General features: G+C 42.0%; 1 protein-coding gene across 1 annotated transcript in view; it reads right to left on the bottom strand.

Annotated features, from left to right (window-relative positions):
- Nucleotides 1-19,182, bottom strand: part of LOC145400178 (neuropilin-2-like) — a 226,054-nt gene that overhangs the window by 10,997 nt on the left and 195,875 nt on the right. Inside the window, exon 6 of the mRNA XM_080272691.1 lies at nucleotides 14,610-14,700. Coding sequence (XP_080128817.1) covers nucleotides 14,610-14,700 — 91 coding nt within the window. The remainder of the gene's footprint in view (nucleotides 1-14,609; nucleotides 14,701-19,182) is intronic.

Below are 19,182 nucleotides of genomic sequence, written 5' to 3'. Positions count from 1 at the left end.
ATGAACACACACACACACACACACACACACACACACACACACACACACACACACAGAGGAACACAAAAGGCTAGGGAAATATGAGAGAAATAAATCAAGGCCCCTGAAAGTAATCTTCCAGAGTGTAAACACCGTGGAGGAAATACTGAAAAATGCAAACAAACTTATGGAAAAAGAGGACTTCAAAAATGTATGGATATAAAGATGCCTAACTCAAGAGGAACTTGGATTACTAAAAGAGAAGAGGAAGGAAGCAAAAACAAAGAATGAGGGAAGATCAGAGGAAGAGAAGAACACATTTTTTTACAAAGTAATTGGACTGCAGGTTCGAAAGTGGTATATAAACAGGAAGGAATAAAAAGGTGAAAGGTAGTAAACCCAAGTCATGAAAAGTATGTAAACAAGATGATTAAGTTGATGTACTCTAATGTAGATGGAGTGGTATCTAAATTACTAGAGATGAATAATTGTATAAAAGAAAAGGAACCACATATCATTTGCCTAACTGAAACAAAATTAACACCAAGGATATCAAACGATACACAAAACCTGGAGGAATACAATATATGGAGAAGAGACAGGAACTTAAAAAAATGAGGAGGAATTGTAATATTAACAAAGTAAAATCTGCAAGTCAAAGAAATAGAATTAGACAAGTGCTCGTGGGCCCTTCAGGCCCCTCGCACTTGCTCCTGTCGAGGGCTCTTGTGCTGCTATAAATATATTATAGCTATGGGCAAAAAATTCTACGGAGATCCTACGCCAGGCTTCGGGAGAGGCGTTTTTGGTCAAAATGTGATCGCTCATTAAATATAGTGAAAGATTTTCAATCGTGATGGGACCAAGTTTTTCACATCAGCGAATTTTTTGCAATATTTGTGCCAATTCCGGTGCGATTTGAATATGTAGTTTCGGCTGCCCAAAATACACACACACACACACACACACACACACACACACACACACAGTTAGTGCTATAGTATATTAGATGTACCCTCACAGGTAGAACTGATCGCAGTAGAGATTAGTACGTCTGAAGGGAAAGTAACTGTGGCAAATTTATACATGCCACCCATATCAAACACTTTGGGAAAAAGGGGAATATGAAGACCTGGGAGAGAGTACAGTTCAAAGTTTAAGAGCATTACTACATAGAATGGAGGAGAAATCTGGAAGAATTATACTAACTGGAGATTTCAATACAAATATTAACTGGAATACTCTACATATAAAAAGCCAGGAAAGCTGTTGGGACCAAAAGCTCCTGGATCTTGTGCAAGAGTTTTTCCTAACACAACATGCAAAAGAAAACACCAGAAAAAGAGGACTTGACATACCATCAGTATTAGATCTTATATTTACTAGGCAAGAAAATGATATTGACAATATAATGTATCACCCTCCATTCGGCAAAAGTGACCACGCAGTATTAAATTACAACTTCAGGATTGCATATGACATAGTTAATAGTAATGAAAGTTACAAAAAGAGCCTTAACTACAAAAAGGGCAACTACCATGACCTAAAGAAATACGTCATAGAAACAGATTGGGAAAACGAGCTTAGAGGACAAGATTTAAATGTTATATATTGAAAATTCTGTGAACTTTATGAAATAGGAGTCCAGAAGTACATCCCACAGCACAAAGAAGCAGAAAAGAAAATAAAGAAATGGTTTAATACAGAATGTACAAAAATCAAAACAAAAAAGAGATTTGTTGTGGAACAGATAAAGAAGACACAATAGTGAAAGGGCATATAATAATTACAAACAGGCACTAAACGATTATATAAGAATAAGGAGGGAAGCCCAAAAACAGTTTGAAGGGGATATCGTAAATAAAAGTAGTGATCGACCGAAGGTATTTTACAGCTACATCCGAAGCAAAACCAAAGTAAAAGATAAAATACGGTTAATTACAGATGAGGGGAGGCGGTGGCTCAATCGGTAGAGAGTTGGCCTGCAGTCCTGACGGACCCGGGTTCAAATCCCGCTGAGGCAGGGAACAGTTTTAAGGATTTGAATTTCATAAAATCAGACTTTACTGATCTACCGGAAGACCCGCCGACATGTCGTAAAAATACCCCCGCTAATACCAATACGTCAGTCCTATATGAGACAGCCCTAGCATGTATTCTGTATGGACGATGGGTGTTAGCGCCGAAGTGGTGACATGTAGAGGTGTGCGGTACGTAGGAGGACTACTGGGCCTTGAAATCAGGCTGTGAAGCCTATGCCCAGAGTCAGTCACATAAAAAAAAAAAAAAAAAAAAAAAAAAAACACAAGAGAAGGATGTCTGTGAAGCATTATATACGAATTTCCAATCAATTTTTACCGGAAGAAAATAATTTTGAGAGGGATTATATGGAACAGGCATGCCCACACATACTACCAGATATACAAATATCAGAAAAAGAAATCCAGGAGGAGTTATGTAAATTAGACAAAGGAAAAGCAAATGGTCCTGATGAAATTTTATGTTGGGTGCTACATGAATGTGCAAAGGAGTTAAGTAAACCATTATCTTTAATTTTCAAGGAATCCTTGGGACAAGGTAAATTACCTAATATTTGGAAGAAAGTAAACATTGTCCCCTTATTCAAGAAAGGGAATAGACAAAATCCACTCAACTACCGACCAGTATCGCTAACCAGTGTTGTAAGCAAGGTATTAGAAAAAGTGATAAGAAAAGTTTGGGTAAATCATCTAGAACACAGTATGATAACAGAAAGACAGTTTGGTTTCAGAAAGGGAAAATCATGTGTTACTAATTTGTTGAGCTACTATGATAGAGTAACAGAAACATTACAGAAAAGAGAAGGATGGGTGGACAGTATCTATTTAGATTTCAAGAAAGCATTTGACAGAGTACCGCACCAAAGACTTTTATGGAAACTGTACCATCAAGGAGGAATCCAAGGCAAACTGTATTGTTGGATGCAAGATTTTCTCAAAAAAAGAGAAATGAGAACAGTACTAAGGAGAAATTACTCATCATGGAAGGAAGAGACTAGCGGAGTTCCATAGGGCTCAGTGCTGGCACCAGTTATGTTTTTAGTGTATATAAATGAAATAGACAGTAACATAGGAAATGAAAGCTATCTAAATATGTTTGCTGATGATGCAAAAATACAAAGGTGAATTACTAACTCAGACTCTTGTAAAGAGCTACAAGTAGAATTAAATAAACTTCATGAATGGACCAATACATTACATGGCAAATGGAATTCAATGTGAACAAGTGTCATGCAATCAAGTTTGGTAAAAGGGAAAAAGACCTGACTGGGATTATAAGTTAGGAAGTAAAACCCTACACACATCAGACAAAGAGAAGGACCTAGGTGTGATTATCAATATCAGACTATCTCTGGCTGACCACATCAGTGAGAAGGTACGGAACATGTATACACTGCTTGCAAATATGAGAATAGCATTCACATACATCAGTGAAGACATGCTAAGAAAGATAATAACATCATTCATCAGATCAACCCTGGAGTATGCGTCAGTAGTCTGCAGTCCTCATCTCAAAAAACATATAGATAAGATTGAAAAAGTTCAAAGGGCGGCCGCTACAAGATGGGTACCAAGCTTAAGGGATCTAAGCTACGAAGAAAAACTAGAAAAACTGAATCTACCTACACTACAAGAGAGGAGGAAAAGAGGAGACATGATTATGCTATATAAATGCATATCAGGGAAGGAGAAAATAAACATAAATGATTAACGAATGAAACAGTGTGTGCCAAAACAATTCATAACTTTAAGGATATGTACGATAAAAATGGTTTAAGACGGGGGACAGTACGAGCTTGACTCATTCCTGTACAGATACAATTAGGTAAGAACAATTAGGTAAGCACACACACACACACACACACACACACACACACACACACACACACACACACACACACACACACACACACACACACACACACACACACACACACACACACACACACACACACACACAATCTATAGCCCGACGCCCTAATCCCGCAAAGGGTGGCTGCAGACAAAACCCCTCCAAGTCGCTCTGTCACCCACCATTTGACTACCCTATCCCCAACTCACTCCCCCCTAGCTCATATACCTCTCAACTCTATCCCTCCACCTCATCCTCGGTCTACCCCTCCCTCTCCCTCCCTCCACCTCACCTACATACACCCTCTTAGTCAGTCTTTCATGCTCCATTCTCTCCACATGTCCAAACCACCTCTGTGTATTTTTCTTCATCTTCTCAACCACATCCACATCCACCCCACAACGTTCCTTCACATCTTCATACGTCAACCTGTCCCTCCATGTCACTCCACATGCTCCTCTCAAGTAACTCATTTCCACTGCTCTCACTCTTGACTTGTTCCCCTCTTGCAAGGTCCACGCCTCGCTTTCATACGTTAGGGTAGGGATCACAATACTATCATGCAGTGACTTCTTAACTTTCATACTCACCTCCCTATTTCGCATCACTGCTTTCAGTGAACCAACAACCTTCCTTCCCTGCTGTACCTTTTCACGCACTTCATCTCCCAACGTTCCATCCTTACTCATCACACTACCCAAGTACTTTAATGCACTCACATTCTCCATATCCTCACCATCCAACCTCACTGTACACTCTGTGACTTCAATCCTCTCAAACACCATAACTTTACTCTTGTTTACATTAACTTTCAGATTCCTCCTCCTACACACTGTCCCAAATTCATTCACCAAAGCCTGCAACTCCCATTCATCTTCACGCAACAATACTGTATCACCAGCAAACAGCAACACCGGAATCTTCCAAATCTCACCCTCATTCATTAGAAGCCACCCCCACATCCACTGCCCTCCCTTGCACCTCCTTTACAACCCCATCCATGTATATATTAAACAGCCATGGAGACATCACACAACCCTGTTTCAGTCCCACACTGAGATCAAAGAACTCAGCTCACCATCCACTCGCACCGTAGCCCTAGCTCCTTCGTACATACTCTCAATAATTTCCCCTCCACTCGATATACTCTTAATACCTTCCACATTCCTTGTCTATCTATTCTGTCATAAGCTTTCTCCAAGTCCATGAAGGCAGCATACACTTTCTTTTCCTTCTCTAGATACTTCTCCACTAAACATCTTAGAACAAATATCTGATCTACACACCCTTTTCCCTTCCTAAATCCCCCTTGTTCTTCAACTAGCTCCTCTGTCAAATGCCTAACCCTATCAGTGAGTAACTAGCTCCTCTGTCATATGCCTAACCCTATCAATGAGTATTCTACCATATATTTTTCCAGTCACACTAAGAAGGCAAATACCCCTATGGTTACCACATACTTCTTTCTCCCCTTTTCCTTTGTATAAAGGAACAATTATACCTGATTTCCAGTCCTCTGGAACCCTTCCCTCTTCCCAAACCAATCTACACAACTTCCATATCCACTCCACAACAATCTCCCCCCCATACCTCAGCATTTCACCACACACTCTATCAATTCCTGGGGCCTTCTCATCTTTATCTTCATTGCTTCCACTACTTCTGCCCTACTGATCTCTTCCTCCCTCCACTCATCTCTTCTTCTCCCAGCCATTCCCCAACCACTTATACTTGCACTGTTCTCACTCTTTACATTCAACAAATCCTCAAAGTGCTCCTTCCATCTCCTCAATTTCTCTCTCTTCCCCACCAACAATCTATTATTCCTACCTTTCACTCTCCTACTATTTCCCCTTTCACACTGCCTTACTTTCTTTACCTCCTTCCAAAACAATTTCTTACTCTCCCTCCATTTCATACTCAGACTCCTCCCAAATTCTTCATCCACTGTCTTCTTACTCTCCTCCACCTGCCTTTTCCTGCTCACATATACCTCTCTCTCATCTTCTCCCCTACCTCTACTCGCTAACCATTCACTATATGCCTTTTTCTTTTGTTCCACAGCTCGTTTCACCTCATCATTCCACCATGCTGTCCCTTGCACACCCTTGCATCTCCTCACTCCACAAAACACCTCACACGCTGCGCCTATCTCATCGGTGAATATCTTACATACGTCTTCCACCCCTTCCATCTGCTCTAACTCATACCTTCCCAATCTTTCTTCCACTATGCTCTTATTCTCTGCCATTTTCTCACTATCTTGCAGCTTCACTCTTCTCACAGGAGCTGTTTCCTCCTGTCTTCCCCTTCGTCTCTTCAACCATTTTCTTTGCAGCTTTACCTTGGCCATCACTAAGTGATGGTCTGATACTCCATTCCCCCACCCTCTCCACACTCTTGCATCCAACACTTGTCTTCTCATTCGCTCATCCACACACACATAGTCTATCATCAAAGCTGGGAATAGCGCCATTAGTAGCGGCGCTACATAGCGCCGCTACTATTTTGATAGGGATGGTGGTAACGCCATTATTTTTTTTTAGCCAGTAGTGGAACTGATACCGCCGCTACTTTTTGGCCGTACTCACGCGTTACCGCGCTCCTCGCTACTTTATTGAATGATAATGACACCATGATTTCTTTGGGTGTTTAAAATTAAATGAGCTCATCAAGCTCAACAGAGTTCAAATAAAGTGACCCTATTTCTCAACAGTCCTCCTACTGGATCAATAAATATTGATTGTGATAGCTCTCCATCAAAGAATTTTTAATCATTGTTCACTACACTTAACACTGCAATTCCTTCTAGTGCCGCTGTAGAGAGTCTTTTCTGTAGGAAAATATATACCGCGACCGAAACGAGCTAGCATGTCTGATTCAGATTTTGAAAAGATTGCTTTCCTCAAGATAAATAAGGATGTCAGCTAGATGTACGCAACACACACACACACACACACACACACACACACACACACACACACACACACACTCTCTCTCTCTCTCTCTCTCTCTCTCTCTCTAAGTATCCCCGTCTCTAACTCCCGCTCTCTCCCTCACTCTCTCTTTCAGACATTCTTACTACGTTATTATTTCGTAACAGTATGTTACTTTCAGTTTAAAGTTATGGAAAAAACAATGCTATTGTATAAATAGCCTTTAAAAGAAAGCCTCAGTTCATTTTTACTTCGTTTTCGTACATATCTTAAATAAGTATAATTGAAAATATATCTATATATGTATTGTCACGAATCAATTCGCGACATTTGCTTTTTGTGAGAAGCCACGAACTATTAGTGGAAAACTCACTGTGTATCGCTCAGTTAACCGTTTCTCTCTCCATTTCGGAGTATACTTTTCAAAACATTCGCCACTTTCAAAAGTGACCGATTTAATGCACGTCACTAAGTGCTCTACTGAGCGATACAATTGTTTCTTTATCGTTCACCTCTGCTTGCCTAAACCGTTAGCCACGCCTTCTGGTAGCTTGTGCGTCCTGCCTGTACATTATTTGAAGGCAGTCTAGTGGTGGCTTTGACGGAGAGAGGTCCTGTGCTCAGAAGTGAAGAGAGGTCAGCTAGCATCCCAAGCTCCACAGAGTATCAGTTTCTTCAAACTCCCACCCCCTGGGTGATACAAAGCATTCATCGACTGGTATTTCTTTTGTGTATTTCCTAGTTTTAAGAGTTTAGTTAAGGTGTTTTTCCTAGGCGTAAGTATTTAGCTTCTGTGTGAGTGAGCGAGTGCGTCTCATTTAATTGATTTGAATTGTAACGTTAAATTTATTTTTTGTGATTAATAAATTTAACAGTTCCTTTTTTGAGCTTAATGTAAGTAAACTCTTGTTTCATTTAATCCAAATTAAGCTTATTTTCCATATAGCTCCTAGCTTGCATAAACATTTACTATTCATAACTGGTACTTAGACCAGTCTTGTTGTATTAACTTAAAATCCGTTGTGCCAGGAGTTAATGCATCAGCAAGAACCTGATGTTATTATTATTAGTATTAGTTATTTATTGTCAGGGGTGATGTAACTTTCTCCAGAGGCTAACAGTACAGTAATTCAGCAATTGTGAGTAATTAGTCTCTGCTGTGTACTGTTGAGGAAGTTTATAAATTCTCGTTCTCAGAGAATCGTGCTAAGCCAGCGTAAAGTAATCGTTGCTTGATGTAGCAAGACAATCATTGTCTCTGCTCTTCAATATTATTGAATATTATTATCAATTTAAATAATATTTAAGCATTTATATCAAAAGTACCCTGATATTTTAAAAACCCCGTGACAATTGGCGACCTCATTCCAGGATATTAACTCCTAGCTCTAAAGCTATTCACGAGATAGTGCTCACTCATTCATATTTAGGTATTTATAATTAAAGTTTATAGGCACAAGTTTACTGGTGTTTACCCTTAATTTAGCAAGTGAATTTTGCTTTATTAATCAATAGAATACTTAACTCTAGTTTATTTTTGGTAACGCCAGACAATTTTATTCGCTTCTGGGAAGTCGCCGTACCATTGTGTTTATTATTGAGTCTTCCCAGTCATTTACATTTTTTATTTATTCTTTGCCAGTTAACTGGATAAGACTGGTCACCACTAGCTTGTGTCTGTACTCTTTACTTTTGTTTATTAGTATTCGTCGCTAAGCAGTCAGTACTTTATTTCGGTTTGCTTAATAAATTAGCGAAATGGCTACTACTGTATTTTTACAGGAAGCCAAAGAAATGGGTCTTTCGGACCCAACCGAAATTAAAGAGTATATACTCTCACGGCATAATCAGGAGCAGCAGCGCGAGAATGATGCCCGTGAAGAGCGTAAGATTCAGCGCGAATACGAGCGAGAACAGCGCGAACAACGTGAAAGAGAGCGTGCATATGAACAAGAGCAGCGTGAGAAAGAGCGCGAATACGAGCGAGAACAGCGCGAACACGAGCAGAAACAACGCGAGCTCGAGTTAGAAAAAGAGCGACAACAGCGTGAACACGAGCGAGAACAGCGCGAATACGAGCGTGAACAACGCAAGCGAGAACGAGAGCACGAACGTGCCGAACGTGAGGCACGTGAAAAACACGAATATGAAATGATGAAGCTCAAGCGAGATTCCTTGGCTTCAGATACATCTGGTGCAGTTGGTCCAAGCTCCACGAGCGTTCTTCCTGCACATGTCCTGGCGACCCCACGCATCAAGCTTCCTTCATACAAGGAAAGCGAGCGAATCGAGCCGTACATAGCTCGTTTTGAGGACATGGCAGACTTATATCAACTGGATGAGGCAGCTAAGCGGCTTCAGTTTCTTAGCCTATTTGAGGGCCCTGCCCTCGATATTCTCCACAGAATTCGTGGAGACAATCTCACATATGAGATGATGAAAGCTGCACTCATTAAGGCGTATGGTCTCACAGTAGACGACGCCAAAGTTCAGTTCATGCGAGCTCGTCTCCAAGACAAGGAGACAGCTGTTCAGTTCCTTGATCGTCTCACAGCTTACTTAAATGAGTGGATGGAGAAAGATGAAACTCCTTCCACGCGTGAGGGGATAATTGACCTTATGCTGCGTACACAGCTAGAGAGGTCGTGGCCTGCTGAGCTCATAGCACAGCTTAAGATCTGCCAGGTGAAAGATGCCAGCCAAATGGCAGAGAAGGCTGACGCATTCTTTACTGCATACGGGTATCAAGCTCGTAAGCAAAACACCTGGAGCAGAAAAGATACTGCCAAGTCTGGGAAGCCGTCTCAGACTGAATCCCAGCACCAAGGCCGTTCTCAGAGTAATGGTCAAGGTCCAAAACCACAGAAGGACCAGGGGCAAAACACTCAGAAACCTGAGTGGAAGAGGTACAACAAGTACCCTAACCAGCAGCAGTATCAGCCACGCAACCGACCGACGGGACAAAGTTTTTCACCACCAACTCAAAAGAGGCAGGAAGCGAATGCAGCCTTCATTCCTCAGCAGCAGTCTGGTGGTCACGTCCCTACCAGTGTGGGTACTTCCCCACAGTTCACTAGTCCCACAGTGACAGTGAACCCCCCTCCACAGATGGCCAATGTTCCATCTTCCCAATATAACCCTCAAGGCACAATGTTTGCCACATCAATTCAGCAGCCTCATGAGTGGCTAGCTGCTTCCCTCCACAGGCCCTCCCACAGGTGACAGTACCTTCCTTGTTCAGCCAGGGTTTGTGGGAGGTGATTCCTGTGAAGGTCCTGAGAGACAATGGTTCCTCAGGTTGCTCTGTTAAGCAGAGTTTAGTTCGGCCTGAGCAGTATACAGGTCGACAGATCCATGCAAAGCTTATTGATGGATCAGTGAGATTGTTCCCTGAGGCATGTATCCAGGTGGCATCTCCATTTTATACTGGTACGACACTTGCAGTTGTCATGCCAGAGCCTCTATTTGACTGTATAGTAGGCAATATTAATGGAGTCAAGGATAGTTGCTCCGATGACGCTACTCAGACTTCGGCTGCTGCGGTAACACGAGCCATGACTGAGGCTCCAGACTGTGTCACCCCAGTGATCATTGAATCGCCGCAAGATCTGATGTGTAGCCAACTTGTTGTGCAAGAACAACAATCTGACCCGACACTTGCTGCCGTGCGGAATAAACAAAAGGGTCGAGTGATTAAGTATTCACGGGGAGGTCGAGCCAAGTTCCTTCGTAAAGAAGGACAGCTCTACCGTGAGTCACGAACACCCGAGGGCGAGGTTCGACTGCAGTTTGTCGTTCCCGCCAAGTACCGCCTAGCAGTGTTACAATGGGGTCATTGTTCAGCCTCAGGAGGTCACATGGGCAAAAGGAAGACCCAGGGACGTATCCGAGCTGACTTTTTCTGGCCAGGGATGGGACGGGACATAGATAGTTTTGTCCGTTCCTGCAGTGTGTGCCAAAGTATCACCACTAATCAGGGACATGCCCTTCCTGTGCCATTTGTAACTAAACCTGTAATCTCTGAGTCAGTTGAGAGACAGGGTAGTGGTGAAGTGGGTGCAGACCTGACGTCTCGCCCATTGGCCCCACAGGACACATTATGTCCAGGGCCTGTACATACATATTATGTACCGTAAGTTAAGGGGAAAGTTGAGAGGCGACTTGAGGCTATGGAAGACCCAAGTTTGCATGAGGATTCTCAGCTTCCCAGTACTAATAGAAGTACTGTAGGTTAAGGGGGAAGTTTGAGAGAGAACTCCGCAGAGGCGACTTGAGGCTATGGAAGACCCAAGTTTGCACAAGGATTCTCAGCTTCCCGGTACTAATATAAGTATTGTATTGTAGGTTAAGGGGGAAGTTCGAGAGAGAACTCCGCAGAGGCGACTTGAGGCTATGGAAGACCCAAGTTTGCACAAGGATTCTCAGCTTCCCGGTACTAATAGAAGTATTGTATTGTAGGTTAAGGGGGAAGTGAGAATTCCGCAGAGGCGACTTGAGGCTATGGAAGACCCAAGTTTGCACAAGGATTCTCAGCTCCCCGATATCAATATAAGAACTGTAGGTTAAGGCACAGGTTGAGGACCCGTGTGCAGTTCGAGGCTATGGAAGACCCGAGTTTGCACAAGGATTCTCAACTTGCCGATCATAATCGTGTGCTAAAATTAATGGCGACCTCGAATGTACGTCGTAGCACTGACTGCTAGGCAGAGAGTAATTGTAACATAATAAAATTTTGTCCCATTGACACTTTTGATGCTCCACCTCAATTGGTTTTGCAGGTTCAGCAATGGGTGTAGCAGTTTTGCTGTGCAGGCCAGCTGATCGTCTGCCGCACACTGCCGCCTCTTCTCCTCTGCCTTCGTCGTCGCCATATTATTACAGTATTTACTATGTCATTTTACACGTAGGTACAGTTACACTACAACTGTCACACCTACACCGTGTATTACATACACCACGCTACACAACAATTAGTTGTCAGTGTAAATGTAGCGAATTTTCGCTCAGTTTGACCTGAGTACAGGATTTTCACCGTCGTCATGGAGTTTTTCCCTCAAGCTTGCTTCTATTAACGTAAATACGAGGTTTTTTCGCTCACTGACGACTGCGACTTTCTCCTGTAGCAGGATAGCACACACACCACAGTGTGAATCTTGTGCAAATGACTTAGGATGTGTACATATATATATATATCCACAAATTTGTTCCCATAAGGAAAAAATTTAATTTCGTAGGGGCGTAATGTCACGAATCAATTCGCGACATTTGCTTTTTGTGAGAAGCCACGAACTATTAGTGGAAAACTCACTGTGTATCGCTCAGTTAACCGTTTCTCTCTCCATTTCGGAGTATACTTTTCAAAACATTCGCCACTTTCAAAAGTGACCGATTTAATGCACGTCACTAAGTGCTCTACTGAGCGATACAATTGTTTCTTTATCGTTCACCTCTGCTTGCCTAAACCGTTAGCCACGCCTTCTGGTAGCTTGTGCGTCCTGCCTGTACATTATTTGAAGGCAGTCTAGTGGTGGCTTTGACGGAGAGAGGTCCTGTGCTCAGAAGTGAAGAGAGGTCAGCTAGCATCCCAAGCTCCACAGAGTATCAGTTTCTTCAAACTCCCACCCCCTGGGTGATACAAAGCATTCATCGACTGGTATTTCTTTTGTGTATTTCCTAGTTTTAAGAGTTTAGTTAAGGTGTTTTTCCTAGGCGTAAGTATTTAGCTTCTGTGTGAGTGAGCGAGTGCGTCTCATTTAATTGATTTGAATTGTAACGTTAAATTTATTTTTTGTGATTAATAAATTTAACAGTTCCTTTTTTGAGCTTAATGTAAGTAAACTCTTGTTTCATTTAATCCAAATTAAGCTTATTTTCCATATAGCTCCTAGCTTGCATAAACATTTACTATTCATAACTGGTACTTAGACCAGTCTTGTTGTATTAACTTAAAATCCGTTGTGCCAGGAGTTAATGCATCAGCAAGAACCTGATGTTATTATTATTAGTATTAGTTATTTATTGTCAGGGGTGATGTAACTTTCTCCAGAGGCTAACAGTACAGTAATTCAGCAATTGTGAGTAATTAGTCTCTGCTGTGTACTGTTGAGGAAGTTTATAAATTCTCGTTCTCAGAGAATCGTGCTAAGCCAGCGTAAAGTAATCGTTGCTTGATGTAGCAAGACAATCATTGTCTCTGCTCTTCAATATTATTGAATATTATTATCAATTTAAATAATATTTAAGCATTTATATCAAAATTACCGTGATATTATAAAAACCCCGTGACATGTATCAATGGTAGGCCACATGTTTTTGCCTTTTATTTAAGTATGTTACTTTCAGGAGGTATATTAGGTAACAATGCAAAAGAACACTTGTTACATTATACAGTACATAGCTTTTTCCTGTACCTTCGGCTCTTAAGCTTCACTGAAGTGACACAGACATGTATGTGATGTTTTCTTATTTTCAACATAAGCATTTACTGACATTACTGGTACTGTACACAACATAACCACTCAGACTGCCTAATATTATCAAAACAGTAAACAGTGTATTGCTATATCACAGATTTTTGTTAACCTTTCCTTCGTGTACCTTTTTCTTATCCAAAGTAGCGGGAGCGAGAGCGCCGCTACATTTCGTATCAAGTAGCGAAACCAGTAACGTCACTACTTTTTCGAGCTAGTAACGGGAATGGGAGCGCCGCTACTTTTTATTAGCGTTCCCAACATTGTCTATCATTGCCTTTCGTTCAACAAGTTCACCATCCATCCTCCTCATTACTCTCCATGTATACCTGTGGATCATCTTATGCCGAAAGTAGGTGTTAGCTAGTGCCAACCCCTTACCAGCACAGATGTCCACCAAAGCACTACCATTCCCATCTACTTCAGCTGGCACACCCCACTGAGCAACCACTCCATCCACTCGTACATTCCCAACTTTGCCATTCATGTCTCCAATCAAAAGCACTCTCTCGCTCCTCTCAAATTTGTCCATACATGCTTCTACGCATGCCCAAAACTCATCTTTCACTCTTGCCACTCGGTCCTCTGTCGGCGCATACGCACATACAATCGCCCACGCTTGTATACCGACTTTCATCCTCACCCATACAATCCTTGCACCCACTGTTCCATACTCTCTTATATTCTCCTTCCACTTCTTGCATATCATCAGACATACTCCCTCTCTTGCCCTCTCATTCTCATTAACTCCCGCACATACTGTATACCTAAACCATATTCCCAGTCTCTTACCCTTTCACCTTTCCATTTAGTTTCAGTCAATCCACATATATCCACTCTTGCATCCTCAAGCACCTGAACAATCTCTCTCTCTTTCACTTCATCATTCACTCCTCTCACATTCCATGTCCCCACTCTCAGAATGTCCTTTGTCCGTTCCTTAGTTGTCAACGTATGGTCCGTCCTGGTCTGAGGCGCTTTATTTCCTTGTTTAGTTAGTTCTTTTTACAATTAGGTAAGAACACACACACACACACACACACACACACACACACACACACACACACACACACACACACAAAACTTCAGATCTCCTGTGTGCAATGCCCCTAAAATACAATTTATGATGAAGTGACAAAATGACCACCGAATGGTATCAGGAGGAACTCGTTTCATACCTACGGTGACAGCCAGGACGATAATGATGATGAACAAATGAACACTGGCGCTGATGACGATGATGACTAATAACGATAATGATAGTGATGAAGTAAATAAAGACAATAATGATGATGAAGTTAACAATGGTGATGATGATCATTAACCTTCTCACCTTATACTGAAGCCCAGCCTGCCCTCATCGAGCGTACCAGCATGGAAGACGAAACGCATGGCCGAAGCTCCTGGTTGGAATAGGTACTGGTCTGAAGGTGAAAATAAAGAAGTTAATTAAAATTAAATGAATAGATTAACAACGAATATGTAAAGAGGAATATGAAGTAATAAAGCATGACTTCTGACCTTGAGTGTCATTAGTGTTACTCTTTTCAGGCTCCGCTGACACGTCGAGAGGGACGCGTAGATAGACCAAGCAGTTAATCAAGGGCAGTTGAGCACTTCTGGGTTTTATTCCTTCAAGACACAGCTGAGGTAAATTTGCAAAACACTGACGTTTCTCACCGTCCTCACTCACTACTACTCATTCACTGTCCGTTCGTTGACTGACTCTCACTGACTTCGACTGACTAATCCGTCCTTCACTGTTTGGCTATCACTGTCTGACTCACTGATTCTCTCAGAAAATTATTTATACACTCCTTTGTCTGACGAGTGTTAGTCTAACACGACCTTAAGTAAATTCACATAAGTCTCTCAGGAGGATTAGGTGCAACTGATACTCCAACTCACCTAGTTATTATTCTCCTACCTCCTAGCTAATTCCCCATTGAATTGGCCCATTTATAAATGTTACTTAGCTAGAAAGAGTCGGACAACAGATGGCGACGAGCCTGATGTTTAGGTTGGTTGCCTGGGCTTCCAAGTGTCCTTGAAGTGCGTATTTACAACGTGCTACTTGAACCAGACCTCGGAGCAGAGTGAGAAAGACATGGCGAGCTTCTTCTCCCTCATAGGATTTGAAGAGGTGCCAACTATTTATTAACTACAATGCTAAATACAGTTAGATTACATCATGATACATACAAGGTGAATCTAACTAATTAATCTTAGTTTTAAGTACACTAAAGCCAAGTCAAATATTCCCTTTATCTATGTAAATATGCTAAACCCACATCTGCTTTTCATGTAAGGGCTTTTCATCCTCAGGACACGTCATCTACCACACAGACGCAGTTTAGGTCAATGGAACTTTCCAAGCAATTACATATATTTAAAATATAGTTGTCCACATTGTTTACATGCAGTAGCATGTAATTTATTAATAATAAGAATTATTAAAGAGAATGTAATCTCTGGGTTATAAAACCTCTTGATTAGTTATTAACGCTCTCCAGGTTTTCCTATGCTTTTAACCAGGAAAGACTATTTTACAATGTAAAGAGCGTAACCGCTCTGGGGGAAAATGTTTCCCACAAACTCAGTCAAACTCTCTAGAATAACTCCGTACGCCACTGACTCAGTGACTGTTCACTGACTCACTGTTCATTGACTGTCCATTACCGACTCTCACTAAACTGCCACTGGTTCTCACTATCAGTCGGCTACATCCTTGCTCCCTGACTAAATTGAGCTGTCTTGGACGCACGACGGTCACTTTAAATATCCCCCCTCCCCACCCCCGACTCCACCTATCAGTCCAGTCCAGAACATTCTAAGGCCTAGAAGAGAACGCATATTTTCTAATCCAATTATACACTTCAAGATACACAGAAACACTAATGACAAGAACTAATTCGTAAGGTAAGATAAAATGACAAATAAAACAGACATGCCAGTATCTCCATAATGTTCCTCATCTCCAGACATAAGCATTAACCTAATTCTTTGGCACAACATTAAACTTCTATAATGTTCCTCACATCTCCTGATATAAAGCACTACCCTAATCCTACTGGCATAAGAGCAGGAATAAAAAATCAGTGGTAAACATCAACCACACTGTTTGCATTATTACACCTTAGAAGTTCGTTCATATGTTGAGAATGACGCTTAGACATGCCAGGATGTTAATCAAAGGCTGCACAACACTTTGAAGATTATTCCTTCCAGGCACAGCTGAGGTAAATCTATAAAACACTGTGGCTTCTCTCTCACGCTACCTACGTCCTCACTTACTCTCTGTGTGTCATTGACTCACTGCTTGACTCCCGCTCAAGAACTAAATGTCACTGACTCCCACTGAGTTCCACTCACTAACAAATTGTCACTGACTCTGTAACTGTCTGTCCACCACTGACTAACTGACTGATGACTCACTGACTTCACTGACTGTTCATTACACAGACTCTCTGACTCTCACTGTCTGAATGGCTCTTGCTCACTAACTGCCACTGGGCCACTGCCTGACTGATTGTTACTCATGATGTCTTGGAGGCAGGACGGTCCCTTTCAATGCCCCCTCCTCCCACCGTACCATTAACACAGCCCAGAATATTCTAAAGCCTAAGAGAGAACTCACGTTTTCTTGAGCAATGATGCATATCTTATAGCCTAAGAGAATACACACATTTCCCCTTGCAATAATGCACTTAAACTAACAATACATGATAATAACGAAGAACTAATTTACAATTAGGAAAGAAAGAAAATCAAACAGACATGTCGAACTTCAAGAATGTTCCTTAAATTTCCTGATATAAACCACTAGCCTAATCCTACCAGCACAACACTGCCCCTCCCTCAAAACTGTGTTGTCTCCGACACAACCACCTAATCCTACCTATATGCAAGTATATAGAGAATGAACTTCCAGACTAGTGTGTCGTCCTGTTGCCTCTGCTCTCTAGGTCCCATGGAATGAAGACCTGGCTCACCAATGCTGTCAATGACTCCGTCATTCTACTGTCATCTCCTGTGTCCCGTAGGTCCTCAGCTGCTCCTCACGTGTCTTTCCCAGGTCTAGAAAATCTATCTATCTTTCTATATACCTAGGCTGCTTCCCCCAAGGAAAGGGAGGTAGCCGAGACAGGAAGACACCCTCCCAATTTACTCATCCATTCAAACACATTCATTCGCATCTTAGCCCCAAAGGGGAGAAGGGACAGATCCTCACCGCACCACACCGCACGAGGGTCAACTACGCAATGCAATCAGAGACATCCACAGCAGGGCCCGACAGCAGAGCTGGTTTACCCCTGCCACATCATAATAGACCCATCCCCTAACCCGCACCTGACCTGATCAGCTGATCAGACCAAATGCGGGAGAATATTCCATCAGGGCTGCGTCATCATTTATTCATTCACAATTTCTCTCCATTTATTTTTGTCACACACAGCTACTCTTCCTTGTTCAACAGACATCCCTCTCGCATCCAACGCTCTCTTCACACTGTCCATCCATCCTATTTGTGGTCTCCCTCTCAGCCTTACACCTCTCACATTTGATCTAGTTAACTTTTTCACCAATTGCTCATTATCCATTCTCTCCATATGCCCAAACCATCGCAACACCCTGTGCTCAACTCGATCAACCATCTCCCGAACAACTCCAGTTCTCCTTCGCACTTCATCATTTCTCACTCGATCCATACGCGTCACTCCACACATACTCCTCAGACACCTCATCTCCATTACATTCAAACTTTCCTCTCTGCTACACCCATATTCCATGTTTCAGCCCCATATATCGCAGTCGGTACCACAACACCCTCATACAGCTTTCTCTTTACATCCATTCCAAGCAAACGACATTTAAACACTTTTTTCATTCCTCCTAGCACCTTTCCTACTTCATTCATTCTAAACTTCACTTCTGCATCTATTCTTCTATCCACAGCAACATGTGACCCCAAATACCTAAAAACTCTGCCTCCTCAAGCAACTCACCATTCAAAACTCTATTCATCCTCCTACCATCTACTGATCTCGTTCACTTCATCACTTTACTCATATTCTCATTTACTGTACTTTCAATTTCCACCTTTCAGACACCCTTCCAAACTCCTCTACCAACTGTCTCAATCTCTCCTCTGAATCAGCCACCAGTGAAGTATCATCTGCAAACAGTAGCTGCTTTAGATTCCACTCTCCACCATCAACATTCACCAGACTCAGACCTACACCTAAAACTCTTGCATTCACCTCCCATCATTAATATAAATTAACAACCAAGGCGACATCACACATCCCTGCCGCAGCCCCACTCTCATGGGAAACCAATCATTCACAGTATTTCCCACTCTTACACACGCTCTACTATTTACATAAAAACTCTTCACCTCTTTTAGTAACCTACCATCAAGTTTGGCATAAATCGAATCTGGCATAAATCTTTAATTTCCAAACTGCCCTCCTACAGTTTCTGTCCTTCTATCTGTGCCTTCATTGCTAGCTTCCTTTCTGGTCGTTCTATAGCCGCTGTTGTAGACGGCCATCGTTCTTCTCCTAGATCTATCAACAGTGGTGTTCCTCAGGGCTCTGTCCTATCACCAACTCTCTTCCTTTTATTCATCAATGATCTTCTAAGCTGTACATCTAACCCTATCCACTCATACACTGATGACTCCACCCTTCACCTTTCCATTCGGTTTCCGCAACGCCCATCTCAACAGTTACTTCAACAAACAAGGGATGAGGCTATGGCACACCTAATGTCTGACTTGGCTCGTATCTCTGACTGAGGTAAAAAAAAATATGGTTGTTTTTAATGCATCTAAGACTCAGTTCTTACACCTATCAACCCGACAAAATCTTCCACAGGTATACCCACTGTTTAATAATATTCAG

Source organism: Coenobita brevimanus, chromosome 51, assembly GCF_032717465.1.
Source record: "Coenobita brevimanus isolate Jiangsu-jjx chromosome 51, ASM3271746v2, whole genome shotgun sequence".
Taxonomy (NCBI): Eukaryota; Metazoa; Arthropoda; class Malacostraca; order Decapoda; family Coenobitidae; genus Coenobita; species Coenobita brevimanus.
This window is presented reverse-complemented; position numbering and strand designations above follow the sequence as displayed.